We start from the raw sequence: 23449 nt of genomic DNA, 5'->3' as shown, positions 1-23449 counted from the left end.
TACCAAAGAGGATGATTTGTGGCAGATTTCTCTGCCCATGTCTCTTGTGAAAACTTGTCTTGCTGTTGTTAGGAGGGGTGTGTTCTTAGAATGAAGATATCCAAGCCCCTGTCTCTGTGTGTTCGTGTGTTAGTTTCCATCGGTAATGCAAAGAGCTCAGTTCCATTTTCTCCCGTTTTTGGTAGGGAAAACCAGATTCCTTCAAAGCTTATAGGATCTACTCCATCGTAGCTACACTACTGTCAAAACAAACAACTTTAATGTCAGTGGAAAGCGGTGAAAATGAACAAACGGTTGTTGAGTCGGGATGCTGATGCTGTGTTTCGTTTCATACGAAGCTTAATCAGGTAGAATGCAGCACGAATGAAGACAGCAACCATTTTATTACAACTGCAGATGATGGCGTGTGCATTCTGTGGCTATTTGTTTAAAAAAAAAAAGGCTTATGTTCTTTGAGGAAACCTGACAGTGAATGCCGTTTGGCAGCTTTTGTCAGTCCGTTGAGTCCATGTTGAAGTGAGGGGCACAACGTTTTAAGATTTTTTTCCCCCCAGTGCAACTCCAATTCAGTTTGATTCACAATGTCTGATGCTGTTGTGTTAAGTGATTTGATGAATCTGATCTGAAAACTAGTCCGCTTGATGTGCAGAGTACTTTTTGTTTTGGTTCATCATGGTGCTCCAGTTTGTAATGGAGTCATCAGCCTGGCAGGAAGCTGTTCAAGGTTACTGGGATTTCTTTCATTTACAACCAGCAGCGCTTTGCACAAGATAGGAGGAGCCATGTCAAGAGTAAAAAAAAAAATCACTTAACAGCAATGTAAAACCAGCGTGAAGTTGTGAGATTTGTAAGAATAAATAAGTCAGAGAATGGTTTTCTATTTTAAATAAAGAGTTTTGTACTATTGTCAAGCATGTGGTCGTTTATTATTAATTAAAAGGGAGCGTAGTTGTGCTCACTACACACTACAATGAAAAGTTCACAGACAAAGCAAAAGGCGGATTCTAGCACTTTATTTAATCAGTTCTCCCTCGTCAGGAGGGACAAGGCAGACAAAATGAGGTCATGTACATTGATTTCACCAAAAAGGTTTTTTTTTTTGCAGCTACTCACAGTTGATAAAGAAGGATGTACAAGGTCTGGTTCCCAGCCATGTGTGGGGACCAAAGAGTACACTATTCCAACCAATACACTATAGGTCTACTAATTGGCACCTCCAACTACAGTAGGATAGGAGTTTAGCTGGTAAAGTGTGTTTGGATTGAAAATCTGCATACTCTGTACAGGAGAATACTGAACTAAAGTGTGATGCTGGTGGAGAACTGAGTACCATCAAATGGTCCAATCCAGAATCAGCCCTACCTGTGTCTGTGTATATATATATATATATATATATATAGACAAATGGAGCCCAAATCGCCACATGGCGGACAATTAACCTCCAGTGTCAACAAACCTCAAACTATTCGTCTAGATAGTACGGATGTATGTGTAAACTCCAGAAGATTCCGCTGTGTCTGAGAAAATGAATAAACAGGTCTGAATGGGACTTAAGGTACCCTGCCACATCTGTAACATTGATGTATGGCACTTTCATTTTAGCAAAACCTAAGAAATAATGTTCATCTTTTGGTTTATGTTTATCCAATAATTGCATAATTTCCCCATGGGGATCAATAAAGCATCTCAAAAAAAAAAAAGATCCCAGGGAATAAGAAAACTGTTGTGCTGCTTCTGACAGAGAGAATGAGTTATCTAGATTTAGCTCTAGATTTACAAATGTTTCCCATTTGGAACGTCTCTGATTTCGCAATATGGGGACATCAGGTGTTGGCTTCAGTGACACGTGGCTGAACATCGCCGGTTGTTTTCCTCGCAGCTATATAGACCTGACAGTTATCTTGAACCATCAGCCCTTGTATTCTCATTGACCTGCTCCTCAGAATTCACACCAAAAATAATCAACTTTTACACCCAGCTAATCAATTACACGTTAAATTTTCTAAATATTGTTGGGATTGTCATGGCAAAGCATAAAAAAAATCAAGAGTCAGATCTTTAACTTGACTCGGGCTAAGGTGACTGGAACCTACTCAACTTTTCACTCTTGAGTGTAAAGAGAGAGATAAGAGAGACCAAGAAAACACTCGAGGCTCAAGGGGAACTGAAGAGCTGCGATTCTCAGTTACGGTAAAACCAACCGATGTGTTTCAAGGCCCAACCCTCTGATGAGGTGGCCACTTACTTTGAAACACCATGCACACCTCATACCCCTTCACACACTCATCATGAGAACTCAGAACACGTTTGTAGGACTGTCTCATCGGTGTATTGTCCATCTGTACAGAACCATCTACACTGTGCACAAACCTAAAGACAATGCATAGATAAATGGCCGACTAAACCCCTTCCATGTGTGAAGAGACATGGCCAGGGATTCAAAGCCATGTTTAAACACAAAAACAACCAAACAAAAACAAACTGCTGTAAACAACGGCAAAGCCTCCAAGGAGGCCAGGAATCAAACATGAACTAAGAAGCTAAGTATCTGGCTAACTTTTCAACACAAACGGACTCTGGTTGGCTACCTACATCCCAATCCTCCATCATCACACCTCCCTGTAGATTCAAGAAGAGCACTATAGGTCTAAGCAGTACAGTCAAATTTAACAGGTTACTATATTGCTTAGACCCAGCCATGCCTATTTAGATTTATTTTTGTGCTTGTGAAAAATTGTTTAGGCTCAGGCAACTGAGGCAGGTTGTGGGCTTTCAAACCCCAGCAGACAGGGCGATCCACCTTTTTAATCGTTCACCAAGACTGACGGCACCAACATCCAATCAAAGCCCTCAGAACACCAGCACCTTCCAGCCAGAGTGGGCAAAGGAGCAGCCGAAGTAAAGGGCATCCACTGCCTGGTCCAGCAGCCAATCAAACACTACTTCTCGGTTCCCCGAGCCAATGGTCACCCTCAGTTTGAAGCTGCCCTCGTCTCTCAGATTGTTGTTACTGACGGGGAATAGGCTGACCAACTCCATGTCAAAGGTCACAGCAGAGCCAAGGCTGATGGCAGGTAGCTGGTTGGTCATCTCTTTACCGTTGACGAATACCGCTCCTTGGAGAGAATAAGAGGAGGGGATATATTTAAATCAGCAGGACAGCAACAATCGTAACCAAGCAACCAACAACAGCATCATTAAATTCACAGATGACACCACAGTGATTGGACTAATAGGTGACAGTTATGAGAGGGCCTATAGGAGGGAAGTGGAAGATTTAACCATATGGTGCCATGATAATATCTCTCTAAACATCAATAAGATAAAAGTAATGGTTGACTTTAGAAAGATCAGACATAATCACAATCCTATTTCCATCAATGTGTCATCTGTTGAAATTGTGGACAGTTTTAGATTTCTCGGTTTATACATCACAGACACCCTCACATGGTCTCAACACCAATTGCATCCTCAAGAAGGCACAGCAGAGACTATTTTCTTAGATGACTTAAGAGTTTTGGTATGAGTACTGAAACTCTTGTGAATTTTGATTGCAGTACCATGGAGAGAGTCTTGTCAGGCTGTATCACAGTATGGTGGGACAACCTGACTACTCAGGACTGCAGACTGCTGCAAAGGACTGTCAAAACAGCAGCAACAATCACTGGCATGGAACTACCACAACTTCATTATATTTACACCACTCGCTGCAAAAGGAAAGCCCAAAACATCATTAAGGACCCCAGCCAACCCGCTCATGTTCTGTTCTTGCTTTTTCCATCTAAAAAAACTCCAAAAGATGTTACCGGAGCATCAAATCACACACCACCCGTGTCAGTAATAGTTTCTTTCCACAGGCAGTCAGGTTGTTGAACAGCTGATGCACCCATATGCACCTTACATTGGTGCGTTATCGTGTATTGTATATTGTGTATATAATGTATGAATTCACTGTTTACATAGTCTATAGGTGTTGTTTTTTTGGGGGGGGGGTTGGCGTGTCCTCATATTCTTTGTCCTTGTGTCCCTTGTATTAAGGCAGAGCACAAGAATTTCATTGTATTCTAAATACATATGATAATAAAGCTCAACTTGAACAAACGACATCTCAGAAAGAAATGACGCATTAGTGTATCTATAGTCAAGAGTGTCTATATATATAGTGTTTTTTTCCCAAAACCGTCAATGGTGTTGTTGTAAGTGCTCAACTAATGAGGAGTGGAATATCAATACAGATACAGGGAAAAAAGTTTTAATACATTGCAGCACAGGCCTGTTTCGTGCGTCGCACACTCATGAGCTGATTATTAAGGACACCGACCACCACTTTAGCAGCTGATGAGTGCGCGACGCACGAAACAGGCCTGTATTGCAATGTATCAAAACTTTTTTTCCTGTATCTGTATTGATATATACTATATATAGTATAGATTCCTTTATCTGAGGCTTAATAGCCCCTGGTTAGTTTGTAATAAGTGAGTTACTGTTACTGAATGAGTGACACACTCGTCAGAGCATATCCTGTTTAAAAATCTTAGACTTTAGACTTAAAATTTTCTGTTTAACAGTCTAAAGTCTGTCTAACAATCTTAAGGGTTGTGAAAGGAATCTGTATCAACAGCATTGCACTGAAGATCAATTTGTCCACAAGGCATAAAAACTAAGAAGGACGGTAATGGGGTATAAACAGAATAGGTCTGAACAAGCTGGGTCTTTTTTCATTTTGTTTTCAAATCAACTCATCCACAGAGAGCTTAAAATGTATCTAAACCAAATTGTAATGTATACACAATGCAGCCAATATGCTGCAATAAATATATGTTGCCGACCCAACTTGGGCAGCTACAGGGGCATGTCCCCGTTAAACCCCTTGCCCCAGGACTATTAATATCCCGAGGCGACAGTGGAGTCCTCCAGCTGGGCTTATTCCAGGAAGAACTTGTCAGATGAACCAATCAGAATCCAAATCCAAAGCTTACCGTTGGTGGAGATACAGACAGCCTTGTCTCTCTGGAGTGACTCCATCCCACTCTCACTCTCCACGCACACACCCAGGCTGTCTCGCCGGTCCACTTGGCCTGCTGCAGAGATCCTACACACACACACACACACACACACAACCATTAAATTTGATTGAATAACTTTTTATATTTTGTATACTCCAGTTTTCTGAAGTTTTGACATGGCCAATAGTGAAAGGTTAACTTTAAATACAAAACGGTAAATGGAGACACCCAAAAGAGACATACCAAAGAAGCCAAATACTAAAAGCTTGGTCTATCTCCAATGTCAACAGACTAGATATGGGTGAAAAATTATCTTGAAAAACCATACACCTTGAAGGTTTTTCATAATATACCTAATCCTAGTTGCGCAGCATAAAAGTAAGATACTAGCTGGGTTAACACCAGCTGTACACCCAGCGTCTTGAAACAAGAGCCCTGTATGTGTGTGTATTGTGTGCGAAGCCGCACTGACTTGAAAGTCAACGTCTGTCCGCAGAAATATGTGGGTGCGTTGGAATACAGGACAGGACAGCGTGAAGGGGAGGAGTCATTGCGCATGGCAATGTTTCTTCTGCTGCTCAGGATGAAGCCTTCAGTACCTGGACACCACTCTGGAGAAGGGAACACGAACACACACACACACACACACACACACACACACACACACACACACACAGAGAACAGGTCAATAAATAAAACAATGAGCTCTTAATATGTGCACCTGTTGAAACGCAATCACTGAAACCTGAAACTCATGTATCAAATCCCTAAACCAAGCACAATTTCTGCTTTACACTCATTTTCAATCCTCAATCACACTTTTTGCAGAACACTACAACCAGTTCTCTACATTAGGCAACACATTCAAAATTAAAATCTCTTGAGTTCCTCTGGAAAGCAACACCAATCACAACGCCAAGCTTTACTTACCAAATGGCAACACCCACCCCTCACAGGTGTAAACACTAGGTACTTAATTGTTCACTTAGAAATCAGAGCTTTAGCACTATGGACTGAGTATGAGGTCGGCTGGGCAGAGAGTTCAACACAACCTGGGCTGCTACACGGTTGCATCTACGTATCATTCATACATTAAGAAAAGAGAACTGGTAAGTTACCTTCTACCTACACTACTGCAGTCCGAGATATCAGTAGGCCTACGTTATTCAGTGATTGTTGGCCAATGTTAAAGCCCTTCCTTCGGAATTCGCATCGCCACACCCAGCACGTGAACCTGGGGCTCTCACACCGCGGGCGACATTGCAGCGAGTTCTGGGGGGCAGCCGTGGGAACCGCCGCAGCCGGGACGCGAACCCGGCTCTCCCGCACCATGGGCGACAACGTTAACCAGTGGACTAAAGGGTCCGACCCATTAGCCAAGGGCTACCGAGCCTATTCATCCGTGATCGTTACATTGTCATTTCATATTGTGGGGGGGTAGCTTACTGTAGGGCTGGGCGATATGTATAAAATCTATTGGTATTTTTGGACCAAATACCTCGATTATGATGATAATGTGGGGATGACTATTGGTGCTTTCACAAAGCATTTACAAAATGAGATTTTTAATAATTAAAATCAGTAATGTCTATTAATAAAATGGGTAAAGGCAAATAGAACAGCCTGGTACGGTCAGAGAATTACATTTTACTGTAATGCAGCCTTGAAAATCAGGAAAAAGACAACACTTGTGGCTTTTTTTCAACGTAGCCACTCAGTTTCCCTGGAGCCACAGTCCCTGATAGGCTGAATAAACTCCCGGGGTTGATCCGCTCACTACCGTCCTCCACCAATCCAGTGATCGTTCATGTGGGGACAAACGATGCAGCTCGTCAGCAGTCTGAATTAACCAAAAAGGATTTTATTGACCTTTTCGGTTTTCTAAGTACTTGTGGAAAGTCTGTTTTTATCACAGGTCCTATTCCGACACTGGCCCGTCGAGCAGGGCGTTTCAGCAGAACCCTCTGCCTGCACATGTGGCTCATCTCCGCCTGCAGAGCTCACAATATTGGTTTTATTGACAATTATAATCTGTTTTGGGATCATCTCTCCTCCTTCAGATCTGACGGAGTCCACTCAAATAGGCCGGGTGGCCGGATGCTAGTGGCCAACCTGCAGCACGCCGTACAGTCCTCTGCACGAGACTGACTACATTCAACGCGTCCCTCCTGCAGCTTCCGTCCTGTGGTGGCACTCCATGGTACTGTTCCGGCCACTGACTCCCTCCACAGGCCTCCTCTGTTCTTGACCCTCTCGCGGGGAGTTTTACCCATACAGACAATTATTAGGCACCAGGCCTCTCATCCACACGACGAATCGAACAACAACCACAGAATTTCTGGAGCAATTATCTGCAATTTGCATTCTATTTGTTGTACTCCCGTTGGTTTTAATTCTGCTTTGACACCAAACAATTTCGGCCTCTTGAATGTGAGATCTCTGGGTATTAAGTACTTTATCATTAATGATTTTATTTTTTCTAATAATTGGCCTTTTTTATGATTACTGAGACATGGCTGTCCCCAGGGGACACTGTTCCCCTGATTTTGCATATTTTCATATTCCCAGGCCCTCTGGTAGACGGGGTGGCCTAGCTGCTTTTTATAAGTTGGGTCTTAACTGCCATCCTGTTACTTTTGGTAATTTTATCTCATTTGAGTTTTTTTTAATAATCATGCCCCCCCCCCCTTACTCTACATCTTAACTTAGTTTTCTGACTGATCTATTGTCATGCTAAAATGTGACGGTGCTTATTCTTGGTGACTTTAATATTTGTGTGTTGTCCTTCCCATTCCCTGACTTAACATTTTTTGGATCTTATAGACTCTCTTAACCTCATTCAATCTCTTAAAGGGGCCACACATTCCAAAGGTCATATCTTAGACCTTGTACTCTCATCTGTTTTCTCTCTCGAGTGTCAATCTGGTGGATATGCCTGTATCTGACCTTAAAGCTGTCATTTTCAAAGTCTGCCTACAGCTCGCTATTCTTAGTCACTATCCTAAAACACGTTCTCGCATTCTCAATGCTGGCTCTGCAGTTAAATTCTGTGATGCTTTTAATTCATCATCCTTTAATCCCTCTTTATCCCCCCTCAATCGAGATGCACTGTCAAATTCATTCAATGATCAGTGCCTATCCATCCTCGACCAAACTGCACTGTTTAAAACTAGGAACAAAAATCAAATAACCTCCCCTGGCTGAACGATCACACTTGTGGCCTTAGAAGACTAGAAAATCAGAACGACAATGGAAGGTCAACAAGTCCGACTTTGCACAAAATACCCTTGAAAACCAAATGTTAATTTACCACGAGGCAGTTAAAGATGTGAGATCAGTGTACTTCTCTGAACTAGTAAAGAAATAACACAATCCTAAAGTTCTCTTTAGGGTAACTGATTGTTATTAATAGTCCCTCCACTTTTCTTGAGCCTGATGTTGAGTTGTTCAAAATAATTCTCATTCGGGTCCGCGGTGGTGTAGCGGTCTAAGTATCAGCTTTGTGTCGATGCAGTTGCCCACTGGGGACTGGGGTTCGCGCCCCGGTCTCGTCAGATCCGACTATGGCCGGACTCGATGAAGCAGCAGTCATTGGCAACGCTGTCTTCGGGAGGGGGACGGAGTCGGCTTGTGTTCGTCACATGAATGCGTCTCTGTGTGTGTCGGAAAAAACAGTGGTTGGCCTGGAGTTGCCTTGTCACGAAAGTGGGAAGGTGGTCTCCTTCGAGATTGCCGGCCGGAGAGATGCAGTTGGCGAACGCATGCAGTACGAGGGTGGGTGTTTGAATTAAAATAGGGATCGATTGGCCACTAAATTGGGAGAAAACAGAAATAAATTTATATTAAAAAAAAAAAATTCTCATTCATTTTGTAAATAAGGTGGAAAATATCAGGTCCCAAATCCAGCCAGGCTTTTGCATTCATTCCATTCCCCATGTTAATTCTGCCTCTTTTACCCAGTTTCAGCAATTACGTCTACAATATGAACTCCTCCTCCTGCATGTTAGACATCATTCCCACCAAGCTGCTCAAGGAGATATTTTCAACTATTAGCGCTGTTATTCTGCAAATTCTTAATAATGGTCTTAATGTTTTTATCAGTTTCCAGTCTGGTTTTAGAGCACTTCATAGTACTGAGACAGCTCTAGTTAAGGTCATTAATTAACTACTGCAGACAGAGGTGACTGCTTGATTTTAGATCCTTTAGACTTAAGTGCTGCCTTTGACACAGTCAATCACAACATCCTCATACATCGCTTAGAGACTTGGGTCGGGTTCAAGGGCTCGGCTCTTAGTTCATTATGCTCTTACCTCACCAAGAGAACTTTTCCTGTTGTTCTGGGCAACTCTATTTCCTCAATGGGTCAGTTGTGGTGTCCCTCAAGACTCAGTTCTTGGCCCCCTTCTCTTTTCTATATACATGCTGCTCCTTTGCCAGGTCATTCAAAATCACAATGTGCTTTACCATTTTTATGCTGACGACACATAAATGCCACTAAAACCCATAGATCCTAGCACCCTAGCAAATCTCACAACTTGCCTCTCCGACATTAAATCCTGGATGTCTGAAAATTTTCTCAAATTTAATGGCAAGTCTCAGGTCATTCTGTTCCATCCTGAAAATTCAATCAGCCCTTTTTGTACTAATCTTGGTGGGCTGTCAGGTAGTCTTAAGCAGGCTGCTAGGAATCTTGAGGTAATATTTGATGCTAACCTCGGTTTTGATAATCAAACATGTTCAGTCGTGCTTTCTCTAACTCAAGCTAATCTCCAACATTGTCATTTTTATCAATTGCTGATCTGCAAAAAGTTGTACATGCTTTTATCTATTCTCGGCTTGACTATTGCACCACACTTTATTCTGGTATCAGCAAGGGCTCCCTCCACTCTCTGCAGTTGGTACAAAACACCGCTACTCCGCTCATTACCGGGACAAAGAGGCATGACCATATCACTCCTGTACTTGCCTCCCTACACTGGCTCTGTTATATTTTGAATTGATTTTAATTGCTCACTTTTAGGGCCTTGAACAGTCTTGCACCTACATACATTTCTGATTTACTGACCTGGTATATGCCCTCTCGACCATTAAGATCCACAGATGGAGCCCTGCTGGTTATTCCTAGGTCTCGGCTTGTCACAAAGGGTGATCGGGCTTTTGCCATTAGAGCCCCCACACTATGTAACTTTCTTCCTATTGAACTAAGACTAACCAAGTCACTAGCTTCTTTTAAAGCTCGTCTTCAAACTTTTCTTTTTATGAAAGCTGTTACTAATGTTATTTGTTTTCATTTATTTATACTGTTTTTACCCTTACTTGGTCTTATTTTTGCCTTGTCTGGTTTTATTTCTTTGTAAAGCACTTTATATAGCACTTTTCTAAGACAATGTTACAAAGTTATTAGTTAGTATGCTATATTATATCCAAAATCCCAGAGGATATCTAGTCTCATATCATGATATTGATATCGATATATTCCCAGCGCTAGCTTACTGAAACCAATCATATTTTTGGACCTTGTGCAGAACTGAGATGACCAAGCCATAGTTGTAGACACACTATACTAATAGTGGGTAGGGCTTCCTTTTGCTCTCAGAACCTCAATTCTTTGTTGCATGGATTTAACAAGATGGAATCATTCCTTTGAGGTTCTGGTTCATGTTGACATGATTGGATTGTGCAATTTCTACAGACTTGTCAGCTGCACATTCTTGCTACGACTCTCCCGTTCTACCACATCCCAAAGATATTCCATTGGATTCAGATCCGGTGCCTGGGAAGGCCACTGAAGAACATTGAACTCATTGTCATGTTCATGAAATCAGTTTTAGATGACTTTTGCTTTGTGACATAGTGCATTTTCATGCTGGGTGTAGCCATTAGAAGATGGGTAGATTGTGGCCATGAAGGGATGCGCATAAGCAGCAATAATACTGAAATAGGTTGTGGCATTCAAGCGATGATTGATTGGTATTAACAGGCCCAAAGTGTGCCAAGAAAACATTCCCCGCACCATTACACCCCTGCCACCAGCCTGCACTCTTCACACAACACAAGTTGGGTCCATGGTTTCATGCTGTTGATGCCAAATTCTGACCCTACCATCTGTAGGCCTCAGCAGAAATCAAGATTGATCAGGCCAGGCTATGTATTTCCAGTGTTCAACTGTCCAGTTTTGGTGAACCTGTGCCTGCTGCGGCCTCAGCTTTCTATTACTGGCTGACAGAAGTGGAACCTGACGTGGTCTTCTGCTGTAGCCCATCCACCTCAAGGTTGTGCATTCTGAGATACTTTTCTGCTCACCACAATTGTACAGAGTGGTTATCTGAGTTACTGTAGCCTTTGTCAGCTTTTTGTTTTTCACACCATTCTGAGTAAACTCTAGAAAATGTTTTGCATGAGATCCGTGTCCTGTGTGTCACAGGAGCTCAGCAGTTACAGAAATACAACCAGCTCGTCTGGCACCAACAATCATACCGTGGCTGAGATCACATTTTTCCCCCTCATTCTGATTGTTGATGTGAACAATAACAGAAGCTCCTGATAAGTATTGGTATGATTTTATGCATTGCACTGCTGCCACACGATTTGCTGATAGGACAATTGCATGAATAAGAAGGTGTACAGTTGTTCCTAATAAAGTGCACAATGAGTGTACGTCCGTGTGTTTGTATGTGTGTTAAACTGAGACTGTTGTGAGCATTGAAGTTAAATAACTTGTCTACATAGACAGGACAACAACATATTTCTGTGTGGCAGAAAGAGAAAAATGATGACATGATCAATATTCCAAGTTGACGTGCCCAACAAATAACTGACCAGTCGGCTACGTGAGTTTAGGGCCTGTGTGCTGAGATATGTGGACTCTTACCATGCGGGGCCAGTGTTGTGTAGCCAGTCTGTGGGATACTCCAGGGACTCCACTCGGTGCGACCCTCCCCACGGGCACACACCCTGAACAGGTACTCTGTGTGGGGGTCTAGGTGGAGGACCAGGAACTCAGAGTCCCGGCCGATATAAGCGTCCTCATACTGAGCACCCCCACTCCCAGATCGGCGGTACTGTAGCCTGTAATCTGCTGCTGCGAAGTCTTCGTCCACCTGCCCCCCCCCCCCCCACACACACACACACACACACACACACACACGCACACATAAATAAACAACCACACAGAGCCTATGTTTGCACTTGTTCATACACTGACCACAACGTGTGCACAACCACTAAACGTATTCAGCTAGTGTACACACATGGATATTTGCTGACTATTCTTACTACAGAGGCTGATGAAATCTGGCGTGGCCCCTTACTAACTTTTACCAATGCACTACTGAGCACCCTGACCTGCTGCATCAATGCCTAGTATGGCAGCTGTTCTGCCCTCGATGGCAGAGCTCTGCTGAGGGAAGTGAAAATGAAAGAGTACATCACAGGCAGTGATCTGCCCACCATGCAGGATATTTATTCCTGGAGGTGCCTGAAAAAGGCCCACCAAATAATCAGGGACCACGACCAGGCCGGACACATCCTCTATGTCCGTCTGGCAACAGGCACCAGAGCATCAGGTCTCGGACCAACAGGTTTTGAGACAGCTTCTACTTCCAAGCCATAAGAGTCTGAAAACTGACCACTCAATTGCTATTTTCATAAGGTTACTGCTATTTGCAAAAGCACACAAGTTTACTGCTTACAATACCTGTTACATTATGGTTCCTGTTAGTGACTGCACAATCTCCCATTTACACAAGTTTACTATTTACAATACCACTGCATTTGTCACCTTAATTGTAGAAGTTCTCTACTGTAGCATACTGTCCAACAAAGTGTATCCAAAGTCTGCACTGACTCTTTTTGTACGTCTTGTTCTTGAACTTTGATTTCTCTCGGTATTCTTAAAAATACTTTTATTTCCCACTTGTGTGTTGAGCCAGCAAAACAAGAATTTTATTTTGACAAATAAACTTGAAACTTGTATGTATACACAAACACAAAAATGTTACATTGTGTACCAGCTTCTATTCTTTAATGTGGACAAGCCAAACATCCTTCATCTGTAGCCTGGTTAGTTAAGGGTTTGGTTGTATGAACAAGCCAAAATATCAAATGATAATAGAATGGGATTTTCCAAAGCATACTGTAGTTTTTTTTTCTTATTTTTTGAAAGTGTTTTTCCATTCCTTCCAGGCAGCCATTGGTTTCCATTCATTTCAGTGTGGTATGAAAACCAACTTAGTGACACACAAGACTTTCCTGCCGCTGGGTTAAGTTGTGGGTGTGTGTGTGTGTGTGGGTGTGGACGCGCACATTCCTCCCTAACCTTGCACCAGCGGACAAGCACACTGCCAGGTCTCTCCTGCAGCTCCTCGATCTGGACTGGCGGGTGGGAGGAGACAGCACCGTGGCGGGCCACTCTGTCCCTCAGCATCCCCAGCAGGGAGTCATCCAGCTGGGCCGACACACACGGGACATCCACCAGCGCTGGAACCTCTGGCAGGCTTACGAAAACACACACAGAATGAGAACATTTAGGACTTTACGCCAAGACGTCATTACACATAAACGTGCATGTGAACACAAAACACCCCAAAAAAAAAGAAGAAGCATACTACACACTGAGCCTCATGAACATGCAAACTGATTGACAGCAAATGGGGTCCAATGGAGATGCCAACTTGCAAAGAACTCTCCTGATTGGCTGATAAGGAGTGGGCACAGATGAAATGATCTGTCTCTGTTTACAGCGTCTAGGATGGCCACAGAGACTGAATTGTTTCCCCAACTCTCGGGATGTAGAAAGAGCTTGCCCAAATGTTATAAAAAGCATTCTGAATTAAACTCGCTGGTAGCCACTTTAATAGACTGCCAGGTCGACACCATAAAACATATTGCTGCTTATTTTTGCTGGCTAGTGTTGCTATGAATCTTGGGGCTTCACATTGATTCTTGTGGTAGTCATCATCTTATTCGTCCTTGATATTTTGGGGTTAGCTACCCAGATCTTTTTGGGTTTTGGAGTTGTACTTCGGCTCTTAAAGCTGCACGACGAGTTCTGTTGACTTTGTGCAATGCTGTGGATAAAAGCGGTAGTGTTTTGTGGAAGAATGACTTCATTGCACAGACTAGGTATATTAGGTATTGAGAGCTGTAGTAGCATTTTGGAAGAGCAACTGTTTACAAATATACAGTGATAAGGTAATGCATCTCTAATTGTGGCTATGTATCCCGTCTGTGTGCTATAAATCATTCCATCAGATCATGTGGGGAAAATGACCCGGATAAGCACATGTAATCATTATAAAGCAATGTCTCGCCGATGGCCTCATTTGATTTTCTGGTCATAGAGGCATTAAAATTAAATGGACACTGATAATCTGTGAAAAACTCTTTATAGCAGCTTTAATATATATCAAATGCATCATGTGAGGAGCAGACCAGAACACAGATTTACAAACAGGTGTGTGTGTGTCTGTCTGTCATGGTCTCTCTGTCTTACCTGTCCAGCTGGATGTTCAGAGCCTTCTTGGTGAAGCTGCCCAGCTTGGCCTCCTTCTCACCCAGGCCACAGCGCAGAGCAGCCTCTCCTTGGAAAAGAGAGAGAGACAGAGAGAGAGAGATACACAAATGATCAGTCAGTGGGAGTCTACATGTATGACTTCATTAAATGTTGAACTTGAGTTTTGTGTTTTTATGGTGATGGGTTACCACTGCCATCAGCAGCTGTATTTACATTCTGTTATGACTCAAAGTAAGCACCAAGTCTACTCTGTGGCTTTGTGGTCTTTTTAGGTAATGGCTTGTGCAAAAACCACGCAAAATCATGTGTGTTTGTGAGTATGAGAAAGAGAGACAGTCCTGTACATTTAAATGAAACTACCACTGCATTCATTCTGCACAAAGTTCTCCCCTCTCAAGCTAATATATACATATAAAAAAAAACAGGTTTCAGCTCCAATTTACATGGTATCTACTGACGTTTGTTTTAATCTGCTAAGGAAGTCAAATAAAAGGCCCAGCTGGTTCTTCTACCTGTCTAACTTACCAGATGGGAGTTGTGGGGTGGATTTACTGTAGTGCTGCACGATTAGTCTAATCACTATTGTGATGTCAGCCTGTGCAATTATGTAACCGCAAAAGGCAGGGATTTAATTAAATAATAAAATGTGCATGTGTGAATGTGTGTGCAGTCTGCATATCTACACCCATAATTAAGAATGACCAATCAGTCTCTGTTTAGGCAGTAAAGTCTGTGCAGTCTACAGTCACATGACTATCCTGTGTGCGGAGCAGAAAGAAGGAAAAAAATGGGATAGCGATGACAATGAGCAGGTTAACGCTGATGAACTGGTGGCAAAAAAAACCCCAAAACACAACCTCTTATATGGTGATATTTTGGATTCAAGCTCAGCGACGTTGAGCAGCAGAAAGAGGTGCTGTGTAAAACATGCAAAATGAAAGTCGCGACATGTCACAGCAAGATGACACATTTGTATTATTTGTTTATGTATAAATTTGTTTATTGTATCGCGATCGCAAATCACAGTATTATCCACAATTATCGCAATATGACTTTTTCACCAAATCGTGCCACACTAATTTATAGCATAGAGGAGCTAATATAACGTCAGAGGCGCTTTCATTAACAGAAATGTATACAAAACTGTGTTTTGATGACTTGGTGTGATCACTCCAGTAGACACTGCTGGATTTAAAAAAAAAAACTACCCATGTGGCTCTTGAAGGAGGTTAAAACTAATGCCATGAAATATTTTGTCACTGTCAGGATAAAGGAAGAAAATTACGGCATTGTTTTCTTTTTCCACATTTAAATCTAAAAAGTTTTTAAAAACCCAAGCTTGAGTGAGTTTCGTGAGGCTACTAAAATCTGTAAAAATTGACATTGAGACAGATGTCCTTTACTTCCTCACTAAGATAATTTCCTTATTGGCACAACAACAGATTTGCGGCCCCATTTCCACTGAGCTACGTGTCTGTATTTTGTGTGTGCATGTGTATAAGATGTTTAATTTATAATCGGTGTGTGTGTGGGGGGGGGGACTAACCCTCCCTCAGCAGCTCGTCCGCCTGGCTTACGCCGTGCTCAATGAGGCTCTGGCAATCGTCCAGCGGCCGGATGCTCTCAGCCTCAATGGCGTCCACCTCAGCCAGCAGGATGGCCAGACGCTCGGCCAGGAGGCGCCCGGCGGCCACCTGCAGCTCTGTGAAGTGCTTCTGCAGGGCCTCACGTGCCTGCCCCGAGCTACCCCGAACCTGGGAGGGGGGAAGATTTGACAAAGTTTTACAAATACCAACAATAATATAAGTAAAAGAGTGAGCTTGGTTGGGTTGTGAACAAAGCGACTATTCGGGCCAAGTAATGGGAGGATTATTCACATCTCAAGTTTACGGCGTAAAAGAAAAGAGTAGATTTTAGAGAGACATCATATCAAGGCATCTACATCTGATACTGGACATGATATAGACAGCAGAGGCAATGGCTACATGAGAATGGGCTCAAATGGACCCGTCAACAAAGATGAGGGCGAGTTTGTTTGCTGTCTGCTACTGTGGACGTGAGAAACTCATATAGTACTAGTATGGGTGCCGACCAAAAGGGTGCATTTCAACATGGATAAATAGAATGAGATATTTTCATATTCGTTAGAGGTGTAACGAACCATCGATGTATCGATTCAATGATCAACGATCCAGTATCATCGATGCAAAGTCAAACTATCGATCCATGGGGCATCCAAGTAGTGTGGTGGTTTATTCTGTTGCATACCAACACGGGGATCGCCGGTTCGAATCCCCATGTTACCTCCGGCTTGGTTGGACGTCCCTACAGACACAATTGGCCGTGTCTGCGGGTGGGAAGCCAGATGTGGGTATGTGTCCTGGTCGCTGCACTAGCGCCTCCTCTGGTCGGTTGGGGAACTGGGGGGAATAGAGTGATCTTCCTACGTGCTACGTCCCCCTGGTGAAACTCCTCACTGTCAGGGGAAAAGAAGCGGCTGGCGACTCCACATGTATCGGAGGAGGCATGTGGTAGTCTGCAGCCCTCCCCAGATCAGCAGAAGGGTTGGAGCAGTGACTGGGATGGCTCAGAAGAGTGGGGTGGTTGGCCGGATGCAGTTGTGGAGATAAGGGGGGGGGGCGCATATCATCAGCTTTAAGATATGCCTAGGATGTGAAAATTTTAAAGCTAAATATGTCTAAACCACACAGACAGGACCTTGTGAATCCAGGGGGATGAAGCAGAGATGTCCATGGTTCATGTTCATAATGAAAAGGTCATCAAGGGCTCTTTAGGTTAACTGATAAAAAACATTTACAATTAAACATGAGAAATGTGGCACTTTATAGCGAACAACAGGTCTATTTGTATTCTTGTTATAAAAGGACAGATTGTTTTTCATCCAAATGTCTGGAAGAGCTCAGTTATAAAACTGTCAAATCATATTTTAGTCGCTTTTTGCGAGTTGATATAAATGCAACAGATTGTGTTAAATGGGCATATGATATAGTCTCACATTGATCGTCGGCTCCTGAACTGAATCGAATCAAAATCGTATTGCGGCAGACTTTGTGACATCATCAAATATCATATCGTCACCCATAGAATCGATAAATCATATCGTTATGAAACTTGTGTTTTGGCGGGAGACATCCTCATTCCTCATTTCCCCAAATCACCAACATGTCACTCATGACTTCAGGTTCCATATAAAGAATTTGCCCCTTAAAAAAAAAGCACTCAAAACCCCGCCTGTTTCGTTCATTACCAAACTCAGATAACAGCAAGACTAGACGTCAGCGAAAGAGGGACTCCTTTTAGGACTCGAGCAAAACCCAGTACAAAAGAGGAAAGTAGGTGGTAAATGTGAACGAAGAGGAAGTCTAAATGGAGAGAGTGAGTAGATGGGCGTCATGAGATGAGATGCGTCCTTCATCCAAGCAGGCTAATGTATCTTTGAGGAAGATTCTCAATGTAAACTGTAATCATTATCATGATTTTTTTAGTAATACATTCACGCTGCAGTGGGTTGTGAAACAAGTGAAAGAGAACAGGATGGATGGGAAAACACCGCTACTGTCAGTGTGTGTTGGGACGATCTGACCGCAAGCACAGTTTGTCTTCTGAGGTAGAAATCTTACTTCTTCTTTCGAAACAACACTCATTTACTCACACACAAGGCTTTCAACAATGAGAGGGAACGCAAGCGAGAGAGTGTGAGAGAAAGAGAGACAGAAAAGAGCGACAGACGCAGAGAGACAGTCAGATAGCAGGGAAGGTAAAGATAACAAATACTCTACAGATAAGGGAGAGATAGTATGACCAGGAGAATTAAAAACATGCCATTGCCAGAATACACACAGCAGCGTTAACTTTGTGCGTGTTGAGCAGACACAGGAAGTGTTCTGCTGGAGACGCATCATTTCCTCCTGGTTATCTGTACCGGCCAGATAACGACAATCAATATGTTTGGCTCAGTGAAAGAATGGAAAAACCAAATATTATCTGCTGTGCATCAACTCCTCTCTGACATAGGAAGAGACGGATGGATCAGACAGAGAGGGAGCGAGAGAGAGTGAGACAGTGAGAGAGAGAGAGAGCAAGACAGAGAGAATGAGACAGTGAGAGAGAGAGCAAGAGAGAGGTGAAAGAGCAAGAGAAAGAGTGAGAGCAAGAGAGAGAGCGAGACAGTGAGAGAGAGCAAGAGAGAGGATAGAGATTGAGAGGGAGCAAGAGAGCAAGAGAGAAAGGTGAGAGAGAGAGGGAGTGCGAGAGGGAGCAAGAAAGCGGTGAGAGAGAGCAAGAGAAAGAGAGTGAGAGAGAGCGAGACAGTGAGAGAGGTGAGAGAGATAGAGTGAGGGAGTGAGAGAGAGAGCAAGAGAGAGGTGTGAGAGAGTGTGAGAGGGAGCGCGAAAGAGTGAGAGCAAGAGAGAGAGCGAGAGCGAGACTGAGAGAGAGAAAGCAAGAGAGGAAGTGAAAGAGAGCAGGAGAGCAAGAGAGAGAGCTTTATCAAATGTTTGGAACCTCCTACGTAGATAAGGACAAGATGACAAGATACTATTTGGATAGTACTGTCTCAGGTTCCGCACACTTGGATTCATTTGTGTGTGTGTGTGTGTGTGTGTGTGTGTGTGTGTGTGTGTGTGTGTGTGTGTGTGTGTGTGTCCTCCTCTGCAGATTCCTGCCCTCTGGTGAATCCTCCTTAGGGAAGAAGGCTGTGGGAAAAAGCCATCTCATGTTGGATCCAGCAGCTGAGATAGTATACAAAAGTATGTACACACACACACACACACACACACACACACACACACACCCTTTGGTCTTTGTGCAAAAGATTTTAGGTGACTGTTTACTCCTCTTTCACTTCAGACCACAAATACGTCATTAATAAATCACTAGCGGTCTACCTCCCACAACCGCTGCCTTGAGGCTCCACCATCACCACTGGTGTTGATCCGCTTCTTATCAATAATCAATAGCAATAGTAGCAAAGAGCTATATTTACTTCTCAGAGGGAGGGACCCTTAAAGCAGAAATAACATAACCTGGATGTGCCTTTTTGTTTTTTTTGGGGTTTTTTTTTTAAAGCAAAGTGGGCAGCCCGCCCTCTTTGTTTTCATTATTCATTGACATAGTAAAGACATTATTCATTGACATAGTACAGACATTATTCATTGATATAGTGAAGACACAGGGTGGCCGAGTAGGATGGGAACAACACGGAGAACAAAAGACTACAGACTGATGTTGAGCTTTATTGTTGCGTATTTTCAGGAGTACTTTCTTTTCAATAGTTTTGCTTTGCTCTACTTCAGGTTTTCACCTTTCTCTTGCCAAAACAGATTTAAGGTGAAATGCTGATGCACTGATGTTAACATGTACCTAAACAGACGCATGTCCAGGCCTCTACACAACTGGACCCCCCGTCCATCAACATACACACATTAACACACTCAGACACCGACTTGTCCCGTTACCAAACCGGGACCCATATCCTGCTAGAACATGGTCCATATACATACATACATGCATGTGGCCCTTTTACCCTAACCCGGGTTCAGGTGCACTCTCTACACGGACACACTCTCCCATATTCTTCCACGTAAAGCACACTGAAACACATTTGAATGTGGGAAATGTGTTATGTAAATTACGATTGATCGATTCAATGATTGATTGGTTGGCTTATTTTTTGATTTTGATATACTTTATTAATCCCCATGGGGAACTTCTTCTCTGCATTTAACCCATCCTGGCTGTGTAGCTAGGAGCAATGGGCAGCTGCAGCACCCAGGGGCAAACTCCAGTTTGTCTTTCCAATGCCTTGTTCAGGATCCAGACAGGAGTATTAACCCTAACATACATGTCTTTTTTGATGGCAGGGGAAACTGAAGCACCCGGTGAAAACCCACCGCAGACACGGGGAGACGATGCAAACTCCACACGGAGGACAACCTGGGATGACCCACCAAGGTTGGACAATCCCGGGGTTCGAACCCAAGACCTTCTTGCTGTGAGGTGACAGCGCTAACCACTGGGCCACCGTTGATTGATTGGTATAGATGCCCAGTGGTATATGTACAGTGCATCCGGAAAGTATTCACACCCCTTCACTTTTCCCACATTTTGTTATGTTACAGCCTTATTCCAAAATGGACTAAATTCCTTTTTTTTCCTCATCAATTTACACACAATACCCCATATTGACAAAGTGAATAAGGTTTCGTAGAAATTTTTGAAAATTTATGAAAAATAAAAAACGGAAATATTGCATGCACATAAGTATTCACACCCTTTGCTATGACACTCAAAATTGAGCTCAGGTTCAGCCTGTTTCCACTGATCATCCATGAGATGTTTCTACATCTTGATTGGAGTCCACCAGTAGTAAATTCAATTGACTGGACATGATTTGGAAAGGCACACACCTGTCTATATAAGGTCTCACTGTTGACAGTACATGTCAGAGCAGAAACCAAGCCATGAAGTCAAAGGAATTGTCTGTGGACCTCCGAGACAGGATTGTATCGAGGCACAGATCTTGGGAAGGGTACAAAAAAATTTCTACAGCTTTGAAGGTCCCGAAGAGCACAGTGGTCTCCATCATTCGTAAATGGAAGAAGTTTGGATCCACCAGGACCCTTCCTAGAGCTGGCCGCCCAGCCAAACTGAGCAATCGGGGGAGATGGGCCTTGGTCAGGGAGGTGACCAAGAACCCGACGGTCACTCTGACAGAGCTCCAGCGTCCCTCTGTGGAGATGGGAGAACCTTCCAGAAGGACAACCATCTCTGCAGCACTCCACCAATCAGGCCTTTATGGTAGAGTGGCCAGACGGAAGCCTCTGCTCAGTAAAAGGCACATGACAGCCCGCTTGGAGTTTGCCAGAAAACACCTAAAGGACTCTCAGACCATGAGAAACAAGATTCTCTGGTCTGATAAAACCAAGATTGAACTCCTTGGCCTGAATGCCAAACGTCACGTCTGGAGGAAACCAGGCACCTCTCATCACCTTGCTAATACCATCCCTACAGTGAAGCATGGCGGTGGCAGCATCATGCTGTGGGGATGTTTTTCAGCGGCAGGAACTGGGAGACTAGTCAGAATCGAGGGACAGATGAATGTAGCAAAGTACAGAGAGATCCTTGATGAAAACCTGCTCCAGAGCGCTCAGGACCTCAGACTGGGGCGAAGGTTTATCTTTCAACATGACAACGACCCTAAGCACACAGCCAAGACAACGAAGGAGTGGCTTCGGGACAAGTCTGTGAATGTCCTTGAGTGGCCCAGCCAGAGCCCAGACTTGAACCCCATTGAACATCTCTGGAAAGACCTGAAAATAGCTGAGAAGTGACTCTCCCCATCTAACCTTACAGAGCTCGAAAGCATCTGCAGAGAAGAATGGGAGAAATACCCCAAATATAGGTATGCCAAGCTTGTAGCTTCATACCTGAGAAGACTTGAGGCTGTAATCGCTGCCAAGGGTGCCTCAACCAAGTACTGAGTAAAGGATGTGAATACTTGTGTACATGCAATATTTCAGTTTTTTATTTTTAATACATTTGCAAAAAATTCTACAAAACCTTTTTCACTTTGTCATTACGGGGGATTGTGTGTAGATTGATGAGAAAAAAAAAGGAATTTAATCCCTTTTGGAATAAGGCTGTAACATAACAAAATGTGGGAAAAGTGAAGGGGTGTGAATACTTTCCGGATGCACTGTATATAGCGGCCCCTTTGCTCTCCCCAAGTCAGCATCATGAGAAGCTAACACAATGTCTTTTCTGTATGTGTTGTCATCTGGTTATGACCCAGCATGTTACTGGGCCAGGAGGACTAGTATGTGTGTGTGTGTGTGTGTGTGTGTGTGTGTGTGTGTGTGTGTGTGTGTGTGTGTGTGTGTGTGTGTGTGTGTGTGTGTCTCATTCTGTGTCATTCTGCCTGGTCTTGGGCTTACATACTAGAACCTCACGTCCTCCAGCATGATGAATTCGTCTGATATTCTCCGCCTCATCTCTCCCACATGTTATATTTTTCTCTGCGATCATACTTGTCTCCCATCTGCCCTCCCATCTCCAGCTGTTCCTCTTCCTCTCGCAAATAATTTTTTATGTTCCTTGAAAAAGCGCTCACTTGGCATGATCATGTAAAGACAATAACTCATCCACGCCCACGTCCCTCCCCTCAACCCTCGTTTATCTTGCCCCCACCCAGCGGCTTGCTGTCTTTCCACAGCGGCAGGAAATAACAGCATTGTTTACTGTTAGCGAGCTGGAGGGCTGCACAGATCCCGGCTGACGGAGGAAGGAAGAGATACGATAGATAGAAAGCATGAGAGAGAAGCACTGTGACTACTGTCTCACACACACACACACACACACACACACACACACACACACACACACACACACACACACACACACACATATGATTCATTATGTGTCTGGTAGGCTACACGTGGGACAAAATGAGCCCCATCAGCACAAAAAAACACTGTTAGTGCCATTAAACAGCGTTTTACTGTATGGAAACAGTGGTCTGACCTTAGATGACCTAGTTAGTCCGTCTCTCTAATTGCCAAAGCCCGACAACAACAGTGACTACCAAAGTCGATCCAAAATATCCTTCCCCTCTTTCTCCCTCCCCTTTTCTCTCTGAACCTTTCGTTTCATTTTCCATTTTACAAATATGTTTCACAATACAAGGTATATTATTTCTGCTTCCCCTTTATTCATTTTGGGATAATACACATATTAGATGACAACTCAACATCGGCTTCCCTTCAGTGGATTCACTTTCCTTTCTCCTCTGACAAATTAGACCGAGGTTTCATTCTCTCTCTCTCCCCCCCTCCTCTTCCTCATTGATCGGCAGAACAGGTAGTGGCACTAATGAGCTGTGTGCTTTCACACAAAGGTCAATTAGTTAAT

At 43.4% G+C, this 23449-nt stretch overlaps 1 protein-coding gene across 2 annotated transcripts in view; it reads right to left on the bottom strand.

Moving 5' to 3' along the window:
- Positions 1–997: 997 nt before the first annotated feature.
- The window catches only part of crlf3 (cytokine receptor-like factor 3), a 29970-nt gene continuing 7518 nt past the window's right edge, over positions 998–23449 (bottom strand). Inside the window, exons 3-9 of one of the 2 annotated variants that reach the window (XM_056287725.1) lie at positions 16068–16275; positions 14501–14588; positions 13325–13502; positions 11879–12107; positions 5479–5617; positions 4980–5092; positions 998–3116 (exon numbers count right to left, since the gene is read on the bottom strand). In XM_056287725.1, coding sequence (XP_056143700.1) covers positions 2851–3116; positions 4980–5092; positions 5479–5617; positions 11879–12107; positions 13325–13502; positions 14501–14588; positions 16068–16275 — 1221 coding nt within the window. In that variant the 3' untranslated portion in view covers positions 998–2850. The remainder of the gene's footprint in view (positions 3117–4979; positions 5093–5478; positions 5618–11878; positions 12108–13324; positions 13503–14500; positions 14589–16067; positions 16276–23449) is intronic. The other variant, XM_056287726.1, reaches the window with a different exon arrangement.

Source organism: Lampris incognitus, chromosome 10 (genome assembly GCF_029633865.1).
Source record: "Lampris incognitus isolate fLamInc1 chromosome 10, fLamInc1.hap2, whole genome shotgun sequence".
Classification (NCBI taxonomy): Eukaryota; Metazoa; Chordata; class Actinopteri; order Lampriformes; family Lampridae; genus Lampris; species Lampris incognitus.
The sequence above is the reverse complement of the archived record's forward strand: the minus strand, read 5'-3'. Positions and strand labels throughout refer to the sequence as shown.